At 39.1% G+C, this 15,162-nt stretch overlaps 2 protein-coding genes across 2 annotated transcripts; both read left to right on the forward strand.

Annotated features, from left to right (window-relative positions):
• The first annotated feature begins 2,527 nt into the window (after window positions 1–2,527).
• LOC149149689 (uncharacterized) lies at window positions 2,528–3,422 on the forward strand. Its single transcript, XM_089438031.1, has 3 exons — window positions 2,528–2,817; window positions 2,911–2,981; window positions 3,082–3,422. The coding sequence occupies exons 1-3, from the start codon at window positions 2,663–2,665 to the stop codon at window positions 3,231–3,233; spliced, it is 378 nt and encodes a 125-aa protein (XP_089294157.1). The 5' UTR covers window positions 2,528–2,662; the 3' UTR covers window positions 3,234–3,422.
• Window positions 3,423–9,970: 6,548 nt separating this feature from the next.
• LOC149149690 (uncharacterized) lies at window positions 9,971–10,802 on the forward strand. The gene is made up of 3 exons (XM_089437958.1): window positions 9,971–10,196; window positions 10,291–10,361; window positions 10,462–10,802. Exons 1-3 carry the CDS (start codon window positions 10,042–10,044, stop codon window positions 10,611–10,613), a joined length of 378 nt encoding a protein of 125 aa, XP_089294084.1. The 5' UTR covers window positions 9,971–10,041; the 3' UTR covers window positions 10,614–10,802.
• The last annotated feature ends 4,360 nt before the right edge of the window (window positions 10,803–15,162 follow it).

The following is a 15,162-nucleotide window of genomic DNA, read 5'->3' on the forward strand; positions in this document are numbered from 1 at the left end:
AAACCGCGTGTATACGCGCTTTCACCAGAGACAACCCGCGTACAGATCTAAAGATAATTACTTATACCTTCGTTGTCATATCCAACCATAGCCAAGCATCACAAACAGATAACCAGCAATACTAGATCTTCCCACTTCGTCAGACGTCCATTCCTTGCTCCTTCCCTTTGCCTAATGATCTTCTCCTTATATAGGTTAGGCTTCTTTCAATACCACGGTCCAAAACCATAATAAATCAATACCATGGGCCCAATACTTGGGATCAATACTTCTGACGAGACACCATGGTCCAAAACCATAGGTTCAAGTACCGAGGACTAACTACCATGGACCAAGACATAAGTTTTCCCACATGTACGCGCTTTTCCTTGCGTGAAAGTGTGTGTATACGCATACGCGTCTTCGGCACGTCCAACCCGCGTGTATATACTGATTTTTCACAATGAACCTGCGTATATCTCTTTCTTGACCTGCTGTACTAAGATCTGTCCTCTGATTACGTTGCCATCACCTGTATCAACCTCTGAGTGAGTTGCCATCAAGGACAACACTTGTATCATAATGCCAACACACATGCCAGATCCAATGGTACCTTAAGTCAATGTGCTTGGTTTTTGAATGAAATGCTGGGTTTTTCGCCAAGTGAATGGCACTCTGACTATCACAATATAACATATACTTGTCCTGCTTTATTCCTATCTCTCCTAGGAATCGCTGCATCCATAACATCTCTTTACAAGCTTCTGTTGTAGCTATGTACTATGCTTCTGTTGTAGAGAGGGCTACTATTCTTTGTAGCCTTGACACCCAAGATACTGCTGCACCTGAAAATGTATACAAATAACCTATAGTGGACTTTTTGGTATCCATATCTCTAGCCATATCCGCATCTGTAAATCCTTCAAGCATAGTCTCATCATCACCAAAACATAAACAATAATGACTAGTACCCTCGAGATACTTTAAAATCCATTTTATTGCTTGCCAATGTTGTTTTCCTGGATGGGTAAGGAACCTGCTCACTACTCCCACTGAATATGCAATGGCTGGTCGTGTGCATACCATGGCATACATTAAGCTGCCAACTGCTGAAGCATAAGGAATTCTGCTCATCTCTTCTTTCTCCTTGTCATCACTAGGACATAATTCAGTACTCAGCTTGAAGTGGGCTGCAAGGGGTGTACCAACTAGCTTGGCATCCTTCATATTAAACTTGTCAAGCACCTTCTTGATATATTTTTCTTGTGACAGCTACAACCTTTTGTTTTTCTTGTCATGCATAATCCGCATGCCTAATATCCGTTGTGCTGGTCCCAAATCCTTCATTGCAAATTTGCTACCCAAATCTTTCTTCAATCTATTGATCTTATTCTTATCATGCCCAAAAATCAACATGTCATCCACATATAACAATAATATGATATACTCTCCTTGATCATACCTCTTGATATAGACACAATGGTCAGCTTCCAACCTCTGAAAACCATGTTCCAACATGAACGAATCAAATTTCTTGTACCATTGTCGAGGTGCCTGTTTCAACCCCTAGAGACTCTTCTTCAACCTACAAACAAGGCCTTCTTTGTCTTTTTCTATGAAGCCTTCTAGCTGCTACATATAAATTTCTTCCTCCAATTCGCCATGAAGGAAAGCTGTTTTTGCATCTAACTGTTCACATTCTAGGTCTAAAACAGCAACTAGACCAAGAATGAGTCTAACAGATGACATTTTAACAACAGGTGAGAAAATTTCAGTGAAGTCAATACCTTCTTTTTGGGCAAAACCTTTCACCACCAGTCTTGCTTTATACCTCTCCTTTTCGTCACCTTCATGCTTAACCCTGTACACCCATTTGTTTTGTAGAGCCTTTCTACCTTTTGGGAGGTTTACCAACTCCCAAGTTTTATTTTCCTGCAAAGAGTTCATTTCTTGTTCCATTGCTTTCTTCCATTCTTTATTGTGCTCAACTTTACAAGCTTCTTGAAAACAATTAGGTTCACCTTCATCAGTCAACAAAATATAGTTTGAAGGAGGATACCTTTGTGAAGGCTTATGAGGCCTAGAAGATCTGTGAACCAACTGTGGTGGTGCATTATCAGGGTGAATGTCACATCCCTAGCCATATATCCATAAATTTTTTTTTTTGTTTCCAATCATTGAGACCATAACCATGTCAACTATATGATTAAAGTGCACTTACCTTCAATTTTCCTATTATTAAAAAACGTTTGCATAAAGTGTAAGCAATTGTCAACCATAAACATTGTTAACATATACATAAGTCGGGGTGTATTATATATATATATCTATGCCACAGTTTACGGTTATGCGTGTTTCAATATACTTTTCAATACACCCACCTCACCGAATTAACATAACCCATACCTTGGTCTATGCTACCGATGACAATCTGCTCGAGATATTTACAATGGTTAATGGTGTGGACTTGATATCCCGCCACAGAGCCTGTTGACAACTCATCCTAACATAAACGCGGCAGTACGTCCGGGGCAGGTGGCATAACCAGGTTTCACTAGCCACGTGATGCTTTGGGATTGCGGACTTCGGTTTTATCACCACAGGCTCCCGCCTTACTTCGACGGTCCGGATTAAGTTGGGTGATCGGAGGGTTGTAAATTGTCAAGGGTTTTACTAAGACTTTATGAGTGAAAATCAGTTTACCATTTTCTCATTTGGGGCCGCGGTCTTTGCGGATCTGGTTCGATGTTCCTTCCACAGTTCGACACCAGCTCCCTGGTGCATCCAGACTGTAACCCTCCAGGGTTTGCCTCTCCGCTCAGTATCAAGTCCTCGCAGGTAATTTTCATTGACAATTCTTAGGTTAAGTTTTAGGTTTTGTTACCTGGAGTAACGCATACAGTCCTCATAATTTCATTGTCGGGTCTGTAGCTGCAACCTACTACACTGCAGATCCGTCCATGGCTCTCTCTCCAGCGGCGCATCTCACCGGCTTAACACAGGTATGCTATGGCCTTTCATACTCTGCTCTGGTTTATAGTGATTAGAGGTTTCGGACAAGAGCTATTACATATGATTGGGTATGAATCTTTATTGTTTCAGCACGGAAATCCTTGCTCCCATTGTCGGTTAAATCCCAGTGGGAAACCCCTGCAGCTGCCTTCGCTGCATACGATGGAGAATCCTCTCTTGCGAGAGTTATGCTTGGAGGCCGTCTCCGGTTCTGTTATGTATGTTCAATCTTGTGCTATTGATTACCAGGCTATCCTGTAACTACTTGATATTGATTGTATGGTCCAAATGCTCATTGGGTTTTCAAATCAGAACCCGTCTTAGTTTTATGGGGCTTGATCCCCTTTTTGAATGTAATGATATATACATATATTTGAATTCGAAAATGTTCTGTAGAAACTAGCAGTAATTGCCACAGTAAATAGACATTCAGCTCTCGGGCATTCCCGTGTTTTAATGGAATTTTCATTGTTGTTTGCCGCTTTTGCAATTAGATATGTGGTTATATTTCGCTATGGCTTGCTAGCTCACCCGCGGCCTCCGCCTCGGGGGTACGGGGTTATGTTAACAATTTTATTTCACGCTTCTGTAACTTCTAAAATTGTATATTATTATTCTCAAGTATGTTTGACAGCTATTCCGCGTCTAAGCGCTCATGCATAACTTTTACAGTTCATCTGTTTGATATGAGGGTTTGTATTTATATATATGCATGCATGGTTTTCACAGTTCATGTGTTAAATTCGAGGGTTGGTAGTTTTATTTGCATGCATCGCCTCTCAGCCATACTAGGAATAATGAATACGAGGTCTGTCATTTTATTCGCATGCATCGCCTCTCGGCCATACTAGGAATAATGAATCATCATCGTGCTTGCACAGGTTCTCTGTTGTGATGAAATCATCTCTATTACAGTTATTTACCTCCGCTCTCGGGTTGGATAAAATGTTTTCATTTTTCTGGCTACATGCAATGTAACGTAGTTTAATACCACTGTACAACCACACAGTGCTTTCCTTGTTTGTATCCATCGGTGCATGGTTACGACCTTGTCACCGATTCCTTGTTTTATAAGTGCGCCCGTTTTAATAACACTCTCTACACAGAGTCTTTAAGTAATTTTGCACAGGTTAATATCGGGTTAAGTTATTGATTACTCCATTAACTAACAGTTTTCTACCTCAAGGTCACAGGGTGAAATCTATTAACAACATCTAGGAAAAACAACAGTCCTTTCCCATTCAATTACTGTAACTTTAATGCATGTTCATTTCCTATCAGGGACTTACCAGTTTGGAACCGTACCTGATTTCCTCTGTCAGGAATGGTTTCATTCAAACAATGGTCACCTGCTTAATTTCTGCTCTCCTCCCAGCCAATGAGATCCATTCTTCGGACAGTGTTCTCCCCCCGAGCAATCCTGCAGGCCTCCAGCCCTCAACAGGAACAGTGCACTCCTGGTGCCAGGTTATCTGGTCCTCACCAGACTTAACCTCCTTACCCCCTCCCTTGGAGCAAGATTTGTTTTCCTTTTCTTTTTCCTCTCTGTCTGTCCTCCCCCCCACCATTCTCCATCCACCTTCTTCTTCCCCTGTTAGGGTGCTCGCTGATCCATTTAACCGATGCCAAGAATTAGTTGTAACTGATATGTAATTTAAAATTACTTTTACGCAGGTTTGATTAACTGATTGGTAATTTAAAATTACCTTACGTGGGGTTAATCACAATAGGTATATTACATACTCCCCCCCTTAACAGGAACACCGTCCTCGGTGTTCATCTTTCATCGGAACTTGATATTTTACTTGTGGTATTACTATCTAATCCACACAAATGTGATCCTTTCTCTTTGAACTCAACGATTTCATTCCAAGAAAGGACGACAAGCAAAATAGTAATGATATAGTCATAAGAAATATCATTAGTTATAAGCATCAATAGTCATAATCATTTGTAATTGCAAAAATATGCAACTTCTACTCGCCACCACCTGGCCCTTGTTTATTCATAATAAACAATTCTCTGTGTCAACTTACCATAACTTACCATCTTATGCTTGAAAATCATGAATACTTTCATGTAAGCCTGTTAATAGAGGTTGGACAATTCTTCAACCTTCCATGGTAAGTAGTTCCTGCAATATATGACTAACAAATTCAACCACATTAGTCACTATATTTTGAGTCAAATGAGACACTTTGACTAGCAATCAATTGTGCAATGTTAGATGCTTCCTAAATCACAGTACTTTTACAAGTACTTAAAGAGCACTAATGCTAATCATCAAACAGTCAATCATTTCATCAAGCAAGAATTGTCTTAGCTCCCACTAAGATATTCACAACATTATTAACACAATAAAGGAATTAAAATTTCCATTTATTCTTTATCGAGCACTAAGCTCATCTCTTATTAAACGTGCATAACATATTTTACACAACTATATGTAGAATTCATTTTTAACATAACATATAGTTGATTAGTTAATTCCTTTAGCCATGAGTTCACACTGGACTAAGGAATTCCCAACCCATGGGAACTGGTTCTCACAACCAAATCGAGTCATTTTCACATCCAGACAGTTTCTTTGATAGAGACCTTACCAGGTCTAACATGGAATTCCACTGGCCAACCAGCTCAAGAATTCCAGGAAGAGTAAATCTGGGCAGACAAGTACCATCAACCCCTCTAGGCAGGTAGTTGCCATCAACCCAAGGCATTCAAGCCTTTCACAATCCGGGCAGACAAGTACCATCAACCCCTCCGGGCAGGTAACTGTCATCAACCCAAGGCATTCAAGCCTTTCACAATCCGGGCAGACAAGTACCATCAACCCTCCAGGCAGGTAACTGTCATCAACCCAAGGCATTCAAGCCTTTCACAATCCGGGCAGACAAGTACCATCAACCCCTCCGAGCAGGTAACTGTCATCAACCCAAGGCATTCAAGCCTTTCACAATCCGGGCAGACAAGTACCATCAACCCTCCAGGCAGGTAACTGTCATCAACCCAAGGCATTCAAGCCTTTCACAATCCGGGCAGACAAGTACCATCAACCCCTCCGGGCAGGTAACTGTCATCAACCCAAGGCATTCAAGCCTTTCACAATCCGGGCAGACAAGTACCATCAACCCTCCAGGCAGGTAACTGTCATCAACCCAACTATCTGCAGCTGTCTGGAATGTTAAATTTCTCTTTTATTACTCCTTCTCAAAGTAATTTACACAATGAACCATATGAACATTATCATTAGCATAACAAACGTGCATGTATACCATGCATTTACACTTAACCCCCAACATGGGTCCACAACATCAAGATTGATGGGAAACATATCCATCATACACATTGTATGCATGCAAATTTTCCAAATAGCATAATTTATGCATATCATATAACATCATTATTTCTCATTTATAATTGCATTTCACATTGCAGCACTTTATGTGATGAATTTTCTTGTTGCCATTAAGCTACCACTACTTAATCCCATCAGCAACGGTAATTATAAGTATGCATCAGTCATTTACCTATTCAATTTCCAAGAATTCTTATGCATACAATATTGTCATGTATAAGAACATATGCAAATACTCATTAATGTATAAATGTCAACAACAGTTGAGTTAATACTCTCAGCATTCCCAATTTTGCCATAGTCTGCTGCTCCAATTCAAATCATCATTAATGGAGTATTATCTCACGTTTACTATGGCTAGCTTGGGTCATGCATTGTTAATGTAATTAAACATAATATCTCTAATATACAAAGATCATAACTCTATATCATAATGACTAATCTTTGTGCATACCATTGCTTACCATATAAGCCTTCCTTTAATGTATGCAACCCATGTTCCTTTCACTAGAATACTACCAGCATTTCTTACAATAAACCACATACCTCCTTCTTAAGGAAGTCATTTTAATCCTCATTTCTCTATCTTCCGATGTGAGGATTTCTCAAGATTCCCTTTCAAGAATTATTAAAGATGTCTATCTTTCGGCATAAAAACCAAGATACAAAAACAAGGTTTACTTATCCTTTATGCATCAAATCAAGCAATCGACACAGCTCTTCCAACAAGACAATCTCTCCAAGAGATTATTATTTTCAAGGAAGCTATCATGACCACTGTCTCTAAGTACGCACAGTCTCATAATTCCAAGGTCAAAATAACTACCAATATGCAACATGTGTTCTCCTAACACAATTACTTTACTTTAATGCACATAGTTCTTTCCATGAAACAAGTAAGATTTTGGTTCTTGTATGAACACTATTCTAATGTGCCTTTAAAGGAAAGAACCTCTATTTCCATTTTCAAGAACTCTCATAAAATCCTTTATCTTCATACATGAAGTATGCATACTTCTAGAATGAGACTATATTTGTGTATATTTGTAATATACCCTTTCCTCAAGAAACTAGGGATAAATATCTATATGCCTAGAAGCACATCCTTAGTTATCTTTTATCATGCATGTAATGCATAATCATTTCACTAAAACTTAGAGACTAACTAGAATCGTAATACAATTAGCATATATATATATATATATATATATATATATATATATATATTTTCAAGAAGCTTTTATCAAATAAGGATACATATTTTAATTCAAGAAAACTTGACCACCTTCCATGCTATGTCCTCAGGACATTTATATGCCTCACCCTCTTCTCTCAAGAATATACTTTGGCTACCTTTAGCAAGGATTTTATTCCAAGAAAAACAACGAGAGACAAACATTTCTCTCCCAGGACTCACATGTAGTCTGACTAGGAGGAACTACCTATTCTTTTTACTAAGAAGCATATAAAATAACCAATTCTTTTACTGCAAGTATTATCGTAAGAAAACATATAAACAGTCAATCTTTAACTGCATGCATTCAAATACTTTCTCTACTAAGAAATCATATAAAAAATTCATATGTGTTCTTCAAGAAAGTGAACAAGACACTTATCTTATCCTTGGATCAACATGCATAACTAACAAGTTAAACCACCCTTACCGAAAGCAATGGCTCTACTTTATGCAATTAGAAGCATAATCTCCTAAGTGTCACACACGCACCAGAGTTACCACTTGATGCTAGATGCAACAACTATCATAACAGCACTATGTGTCCATTTCAGAACAATGACTTCAAGGAAGCATTACGAAAATCATTAACATCAATACACTATAGTTATCATTTTCCAACTCCTTAAGCATGGTCAAGGGAATACTCACATGCACATCAAGCACTATCTAGTCATTTCCAGACTTAGAGTTTTCTGCAAGATTCTGATACCCAAGCTTGCTCTATCTGGTCATCACCAGGCTTAGCGATTTCTTTTCCCATCTCCGTCTGTCCCTACAGCACGGTCTTCTTGCTTCTCCTTGCTTCCTTTTCCTTTGGAAGCATCTATAGCTGGGGAAGGTAGTTAGAGTTTACCGACAACTGTGTTAACACAGGTAGTCTATTTATGAATAATTATCACATGTAATTATACCATGAATGGGTCCTAGAAATCCCCACTGAACATGCCTCTACCCTTAACTTCACACTGGTATGCAACATGCATAAGAAATCCATCATTCCCATAGTAGAGATAAATTCAACCATTATTTAATCGAGGCTCCAATGTTTTTTTATCTCCCAACAAGTAATAATTAACATCAGCACGTACCATGCTAATGGATTTCAATAATTAGAAGGCAATCGTCATTAAATCCATTAAGACATAAGAATATACTATTCATCATGCATGCTCATGGTGAATAAAATTAAGAACTCTTCTCATACACAACTGGAACTATAGCACACACATTCCATGCATGTGACATCAATCAACCTTCACTAGTTTACGAATTGTAACCATCTTAGTCCAATTCAATTAATGCATATAAGTTTGATGGGTTAGTCATACAACACTAACCAATCCCAACTACCAATCGTCTTCATGCACCCATGACAAGACTGAATCAAAAGTTAGTTATGACAATCAAGTCTTCATGCACCCATGACAAGACTGAATCAAAAGTTAGTTATGACAATCAAGTCTCGCTGCTTGACTCATTAAGTTTTGTTCATGGTAACTTCAATTTTGTTTAACGAATGTATCATTGTTATGACCATATTTGCAAGGTAAAAGTTGGTAGTTGATTGTCTCTTTTCTTCCTGAGTGTTCAATATTGTTCATGATTGTAATGAGTATTCAATGTTGTTTTTAGGTGCAACAAAAGTTTCATTGTCTTTTATCCTCATCAGGAATCCAACGTTATGAACGTAGTTATGCCACATCTTATTAACTACTTCTCAAAGAAGTCATAATCATGAATCACACCTGTCATGCCAAAAGTAGTGTACGGCATAAATGAATACCCGAATGATTAAACTCATACCCGAGTTAATTCCTACTAATGGCATACTTCAATATCCTTTCCGCTTACCAATTTCCAAAGGCACCAGTATTGCAACCTTTGGCTCTGATACCACTTGTCACATCCCTAGCCATATATCCATAAATTTTTTTTTTTGTTTCCAATCATTGAGACCATAACCATGTCAACTATATGATTAAAGTGCACTTACCTTCAATTTTCCTATTATTAAAAAACGTTTGCATAAAGCGTAAGCAATTGTCAACCATAAACATTGTTAACATATACATAAGTCGGGGTGTATTATATATATATATCTATGCCACAGTTTACGGTTATGCGTGTTTCAATATACTTTTCAATACACCCACCTCACCGAATTAACATAACCCATACCTTGGTTTATGCTACCGATGACAATCTGCTCGAGATATTTACAATGGTTAATGGTGTGGACTTGATATCCCGCCACAGAGCCTGTTGACAACTCATCCTAACATAAACACGGCAGTACGTCCGGGGCAGGTGGCATAACCAGGTTTCACTAGCCACGTGATGCTTTGGGATTGCGGACTTCGGTTTTATCACCACAGGCTCCCGCCTTACTTCGACGGTCCGGATTAAGTTGGGTGATCGGAGGGTTGTAAATTGTCAAGGGTTTTACTAAGACTTTATGAGTGAAAATCAGTTTACCATTTTCTCATTTGGGGCCGCGGTCTTTGCGGATCTGGTTCGATGTTCCTTCCACAGTTCGACACCAGCTCCCTGGTGCATCCAGACTGTAACCCTCCAGGGTTTGCCTCTCCGCTCAGTATCAAGTCCTCGCAGGTAATTTTCATTGACAATTCTTGGGTTAAGTTTTAGGTTTTGTTAACCTGGAGTAACGCATACAGTTCTCATAATTTCATTGTCGGGTTTGTAGCTGCAACCTACTACGCTGCAGATCCGTCCATGGCTCTCTCTCCAGCGGCGCATCTCACCGGCTTAACACAGGTATGCTATGGCCTTTCATACTCTGCTCTGGTTTATAGTGATTAGAGGTTTCGGACAAGAGCTATTACATATGATTGGGTATGAATCTTTATTGTTTCAGCACGGAAATCCTTGCTCCCATTGCCGGTTAAATCCCAGTGGGAAACCCCTGCAGCTGCCTTCGCTGCATACGATGGAGAATCCTCTCTTGCGAGAGTTATGCTTGGAGGCCGTCTCCGGTTCTGTTATGTATGTTCAATCTTGTGCTATTGATTACCAGGCTATCCTGTAACTACTTGATATTGATTGTATGGTCCAAATGCTCATTGGGTTTTCAAATCAGAACCCGTCTTAGTTTTATGGGGCTTGATCCCCTTTTTGAATGTAATGATATATACATATATTTGAATTCGAAAATGTTCTGTAGAAACTAGCAGTAATTGCCACAGTAAATAGACATTCAGCTCTCGGGCATTCCCGTGTTTTAATGGAATTTTCATTGTTGTTTGCCGCTTTTGCAATTAGATATGTGGTTATATTTCGCTATGGCTTGCTAGCTCACCCGCGGCCTCCGCCTCGGGGGTACGGGGTTATGTTAACAGTTTCATTTCACGCTTCTGTAACTTCTAAAATTGTATATTATTATTCTCAAGTATGTTTGACAGCTATTCCGCGTCTAAGCGCTCATGCATAACTTTTACAGTTCATCTGTTTGATATGAGGGTTTGTATTTATATATATGCATGCATGGTTTTCACAGTTCATGTGTTAAATTCGAGGGTTGGTAGTTTTATTTGCATGCATCGCCTCTCGGCCATACTAGGAATAATGAATACGAGGTCTGTCATTTTATTCGCATGCATCGCCTCTCGGCCATACTAGGAATAATGAATCATCATCGTGCTTGCACAGGTTCTCTGTTGTGATGAAATCATCTCTATTACAGTTATTTACCTCCGCTCTCGGGTTGGATAAAATGTTTTCATTTTTCTGGCTACATGCAATGTAACGTAGTTTAATACCACTGTACAACCACACAGTGCTTTCCTTGTTTGTATCCATCGGTGCATGGTTACGACCTTGTCACCGATTCCTTGTTTTATAAGTGCGCCCGTTTTAATAACACTCTCTACACAGAGTCTTTAAGTAATTTTGCACAGGTTAATATCGGGTTAAGTTATTGATTACTCCATTAACTAACAGTTTTCTACCTCAAGGTCACAGGGTGAAATCTGTTAACAGCATCTAGGAAAAACAACAGTCCTTTCCCATTCAATTACTGTAACTTTAATGCATGTTCATTTCCTATCAGGGACTTACCAGTTTGGAACCGTACCTGATTTCCTCTGTCAGGAATGGTTTCATTCAAACAAAGGTCACCTGCTTAATTTCTGCTCTCCTCCCAGCCAATGAGATCCATCCTTCGGACGGTGTTCTCCCCCCGAGCAATCCTGCAGGCCTCCAGCCCTCAACAGGAACAGTGCACTCCTGGTGCCAGGTTATCTGGTCCTCACCAGACTTAACCTCCTTACCCCCTCCCTTGGAGCAAGATTTGTTTTCCTTTTCTTTTTCCTCTCTGTCTGTCCTTCCCCCCACCATTCTCCATCCACCTTCTTCTTCCCCTGTTAGGGTGCTCGCTGATCCATTTAACCGATGCCAAGAATTAGTTGTAACTGATATGTAATTTAAAATTACTTTTACGCAGGTTTGATTAACTGATTGGTAATTTAAAATTACCTTACGTGGGGTTAATCACAATAGGTATATTACAGTGAATCTCCTGTAAAGGTTCCTACAAGATTCTTTCTTCTTGTTGTTCATCATTTTCCACTTGTTGTTCTTCATGCTCCTGAATTTGTTGTTCATTTTCTTGTATTGGTGGTATGTTTTCCTGCTACTCTTCAAACCTGTCAATAACCTTCTTGACCTCCAACTTACCTACAGTCCTCTTGAACATTTCCGACTCATTAAATATAACATCCCTGCTTCTAATAATTTTATGTTTGACTGGATCCCATAGACGATAACCAAGATCTTCATCCGCATATCCCAAAAAAATGCATTTCATAGATTTATCATCTAACTTAGTTCTATTTTCTTTGGGAATATGTACGAATGCTTCACATCCAAATATTTTCAAGTGAGAATAATTAAAATTCTTACCAGTCCAAACTTCTTCAGGGATACTGCCATCCAAGGCTGTAGTTGGAGATCTATTTATGAGGTAGCAAGCGGTCTTGACTGCTTCAGCCCAAAAATTCTTCTCCAAACCAGAATTGGACAACATACTTCGCACCTTTTCCATAATGGTGTGATTCATCCTTTCTGCGACACCATTCTGTTGAGGAGTACCAAGCACAGTCTTCTCATGCTTTATGCCAAACCTGTTACAATATTCCTTAAATGCATTTGAGCAATATTCTCCACCATTATCTGTTCTTAAACACTTCAACAATTTGTTAGTCTCTCTTTCAACAGCAACATGGAATTTTTGAAATATTCCAAACACTTCACTTTTATTTTTCATAGGATATGCCCAAACCTTCCTGGATGCATCATCTATAAATGTTACAAAATATGATGCTCCTCCTAATGATTTGATGTTAACAGGACCAAACACATCTGAGTGTACCAATTCTAACACATTTTTCTTTCTGTCATGGCCACCTCTAAGGAATGAAACCCTTCTTTGTCTACCATATATACAATGCTCACAAAGATCAAGATTGTAGGATTTCAAACCTAGCAATAAATTTTTACCAACAAGGATTTTTAAGCCCTTCTCGCTCATGTGACCCAAACACTTATGCCACAGATATGCTGAATTTCCTTCTTTTGTGACAGCGGCCAAATTTGATTTTCCTATCAGTGTCTTCAATGTGTATAATGTTCCTGTCTTAGGTCCTTTGGCCACGATCAATGCACCTTTGCTAATTTTCCAACCTCCTTTTCCAAAGCTTGTCGAATAGCCTTCATCATCTAGTCGTCCCATAAAGATTATACTCATGCGCATTTCTGGTACATGCCTAACCTGTTTCAACAATATGTCTTGTCCATATTTCATCTTGATCTGGACATCTCCCACTCCAACAATACTGCAAAAATGATTATTCCCCAAATGCACTCTACCATAATCACCAGGATTATATGAAACAAAACGATCTTTGCATGGGGTTACATGGTGAGATGCCCCAAAGTCAAGGATCCAATCAAAGCCACTACTATATGTATATACACATGCATCCTCTACTGAAACAGTAAACAACACATCACCATCTGTGACTACAGCAGTAGTCTCACCTTCATTTGTGCTGGATGACTTGTGATTTGTACTAGATGGTCTCTGATCCTTTTGTCCTTTCTTCCAGAATCGACATTCTTTCTTCATGTGCCCGGGTTTGCCACAATGAAAGCAGATGATCCTTCCTCTCCTTGATTTTGATCGGCCTCTCGATCTTGATCGCCCTTGCCAGCCTCGATCCATTCTCCTACCACGATCAGCTAGAGCTAGAGCCTCTCCTCCCTGGTTTTCCGTAATTGACTTGCGTCGCAACTCCTCATTCATTAAACTGCTACTGACATCATCAAACTTCAGGGTCCCTGCAGTTGTTGAAGTGCTCATAGCTACAATTAAATTTTCCCAGCTGTCTGGCATAGAACACATTAGCAAAATAGCTCTAATTTCATCATCTAAAATGATTTTAACAGAGGCAAGTTGATTAGTAATAATATTAAATGCATTCAAGTGCTCAACAACTGAAGCACCCTCCATTTTGAGATTGTAAAGCTTCTTCATCAAGAACACTTTGTTTTATGCCGTGTTCTTCTCATATAGATCATGGAGCTTCTTCAATAATCCTTCAACTGTATTTTCTTCGGACACATTGAAATAAGAATTCTTTGCTAAATATTGGCGGATTGTTGCAATCGCCTTTCTATCTAGCTTATTCCACTCTTCATTTGTCATCGATGAGGGTTTCTTTGTTGTTCCCTCAATCAGCAAATATTGATCCTTTAAAATCAGTATATCCTCCATCTGTGATTTCCATAGGGCAAAATTAGCTCCGCTCAACTTCTCCATATCTGTAACTGTTGTCTCCATTTTCAATCAAATTCACGCCCCAAAACACAAAAACTCCACTTAAAAATAAAACTTTAATTATTACTCTTTAAAATCTAGTAATAATGACCTTCCTCTTTTTAAAATACCCTTTTCAAAATTCCTACTCCTTTTAAAAATATACTTTTTAAAATTCCAACATATAATTATATATTTTCATAATAAATATAAAAACATATATAATGTTTTAACCTTTTCACATTTCACACATACATATGTTGGTTTGAGAAACAACTTGATGTATACATGCAAGCTTGATGTAAAAAAAAACTTGCGAACACCACGTTTCAACTCCAAACTCCACGAATCTCCATGTTTCAAACTCGAGCAACACGTTTCAACATAGATCCACGACCTTGTTTTTCTTGCAGCAACTGCCTTTTAGTTCCAACGTTCCTCAGCAATTTCCTAGACAGATCCTTCAACAGCTCAGGGGTAGCAACCAACGTTTTAATGAAAGCTGCCAGAGTAAGGCGATGGCACTAAGTGGCTTGCACAGTGGATATTCGATCCTAGCTCTGATACCACTTGTTGGAGTCACGATTGTCGTTACACCAAAACCCGCAGGTGTTAGTAAACAAACACATCGCTAGATTTAAGCACATGCCACAAAACACACGAGGAGTGTTGACCTTCTACACCACCTTTAATGGGGAGCCAACAATCTCCCCCCCCCAATGCAAGCCCAGTGTGTTTCAAACT

This window comes from Pinus tabuliformis, chromosome 9 (assembly GCF_031772625.1).
Source record: "Pinus tabuliformis cultivar Carrire ecotype Pingquan chromosome 9, CPIR1, whole genome shotgun sequence".
Lineage (NCBI taxonomy): Eukaryota > Viridiplantae > Streptophyta > Pinopsida > Pinales > Pinaceae > Pinus > Pinus tabuliformis.

What these genes read in the sequence shown, in the direction of transcription:
- LOC149149689 (XM_089438031.1), top strand. Translation starts at nt 2,663, where the DNA reads ATGAGTGAAAATCAGTTTACCATTTTCTCATTTGGGGCCGCGGTCTTT. An exon ending in TCAGTATCAAGTCCTCGCAG is followed by an intron (nt 2,818 to 2,910) that starts GTAATTTTCATT and finishes TCGGGTCTGTAG; the next exon opens with CTGCAACCTACTACACTGCA. An exon ending in ATCTCACCGGCTTAACACAG is followed by an intron (nt 2,982 to 3,081) that starts GTATGCTATGGC and finishes TTATTGTTTCAG; the next exon opens with CACGGAAATCCTTGCTCCCA.
- LOC149149690 (XM_089437958.1), top strand. Translation starts at nt 10,042, where the DNA reads ATGAGTGAAAATCAGTTTACCATTTTCTCATTTGGGGCCGCGGTCTTT. An exon ending in TCAGTATCAAGTCCTCGCAG is followed by an intron (nt 10,197 to 10,290) that starts GTAATTTTCATT and finishes TCGGGTTTGTAG; the next exon opens with CTGCAACCTACTACGCTGCA. An exon ending in ATCTCACCGGCTTAACACAG is followed by an intron (nt 10,362 to 10,461) that starts GTATGCTATGGC and finishes TTATTGTTTCAG; the next exon opens with CACGGAAATCCTTGCTCCCA.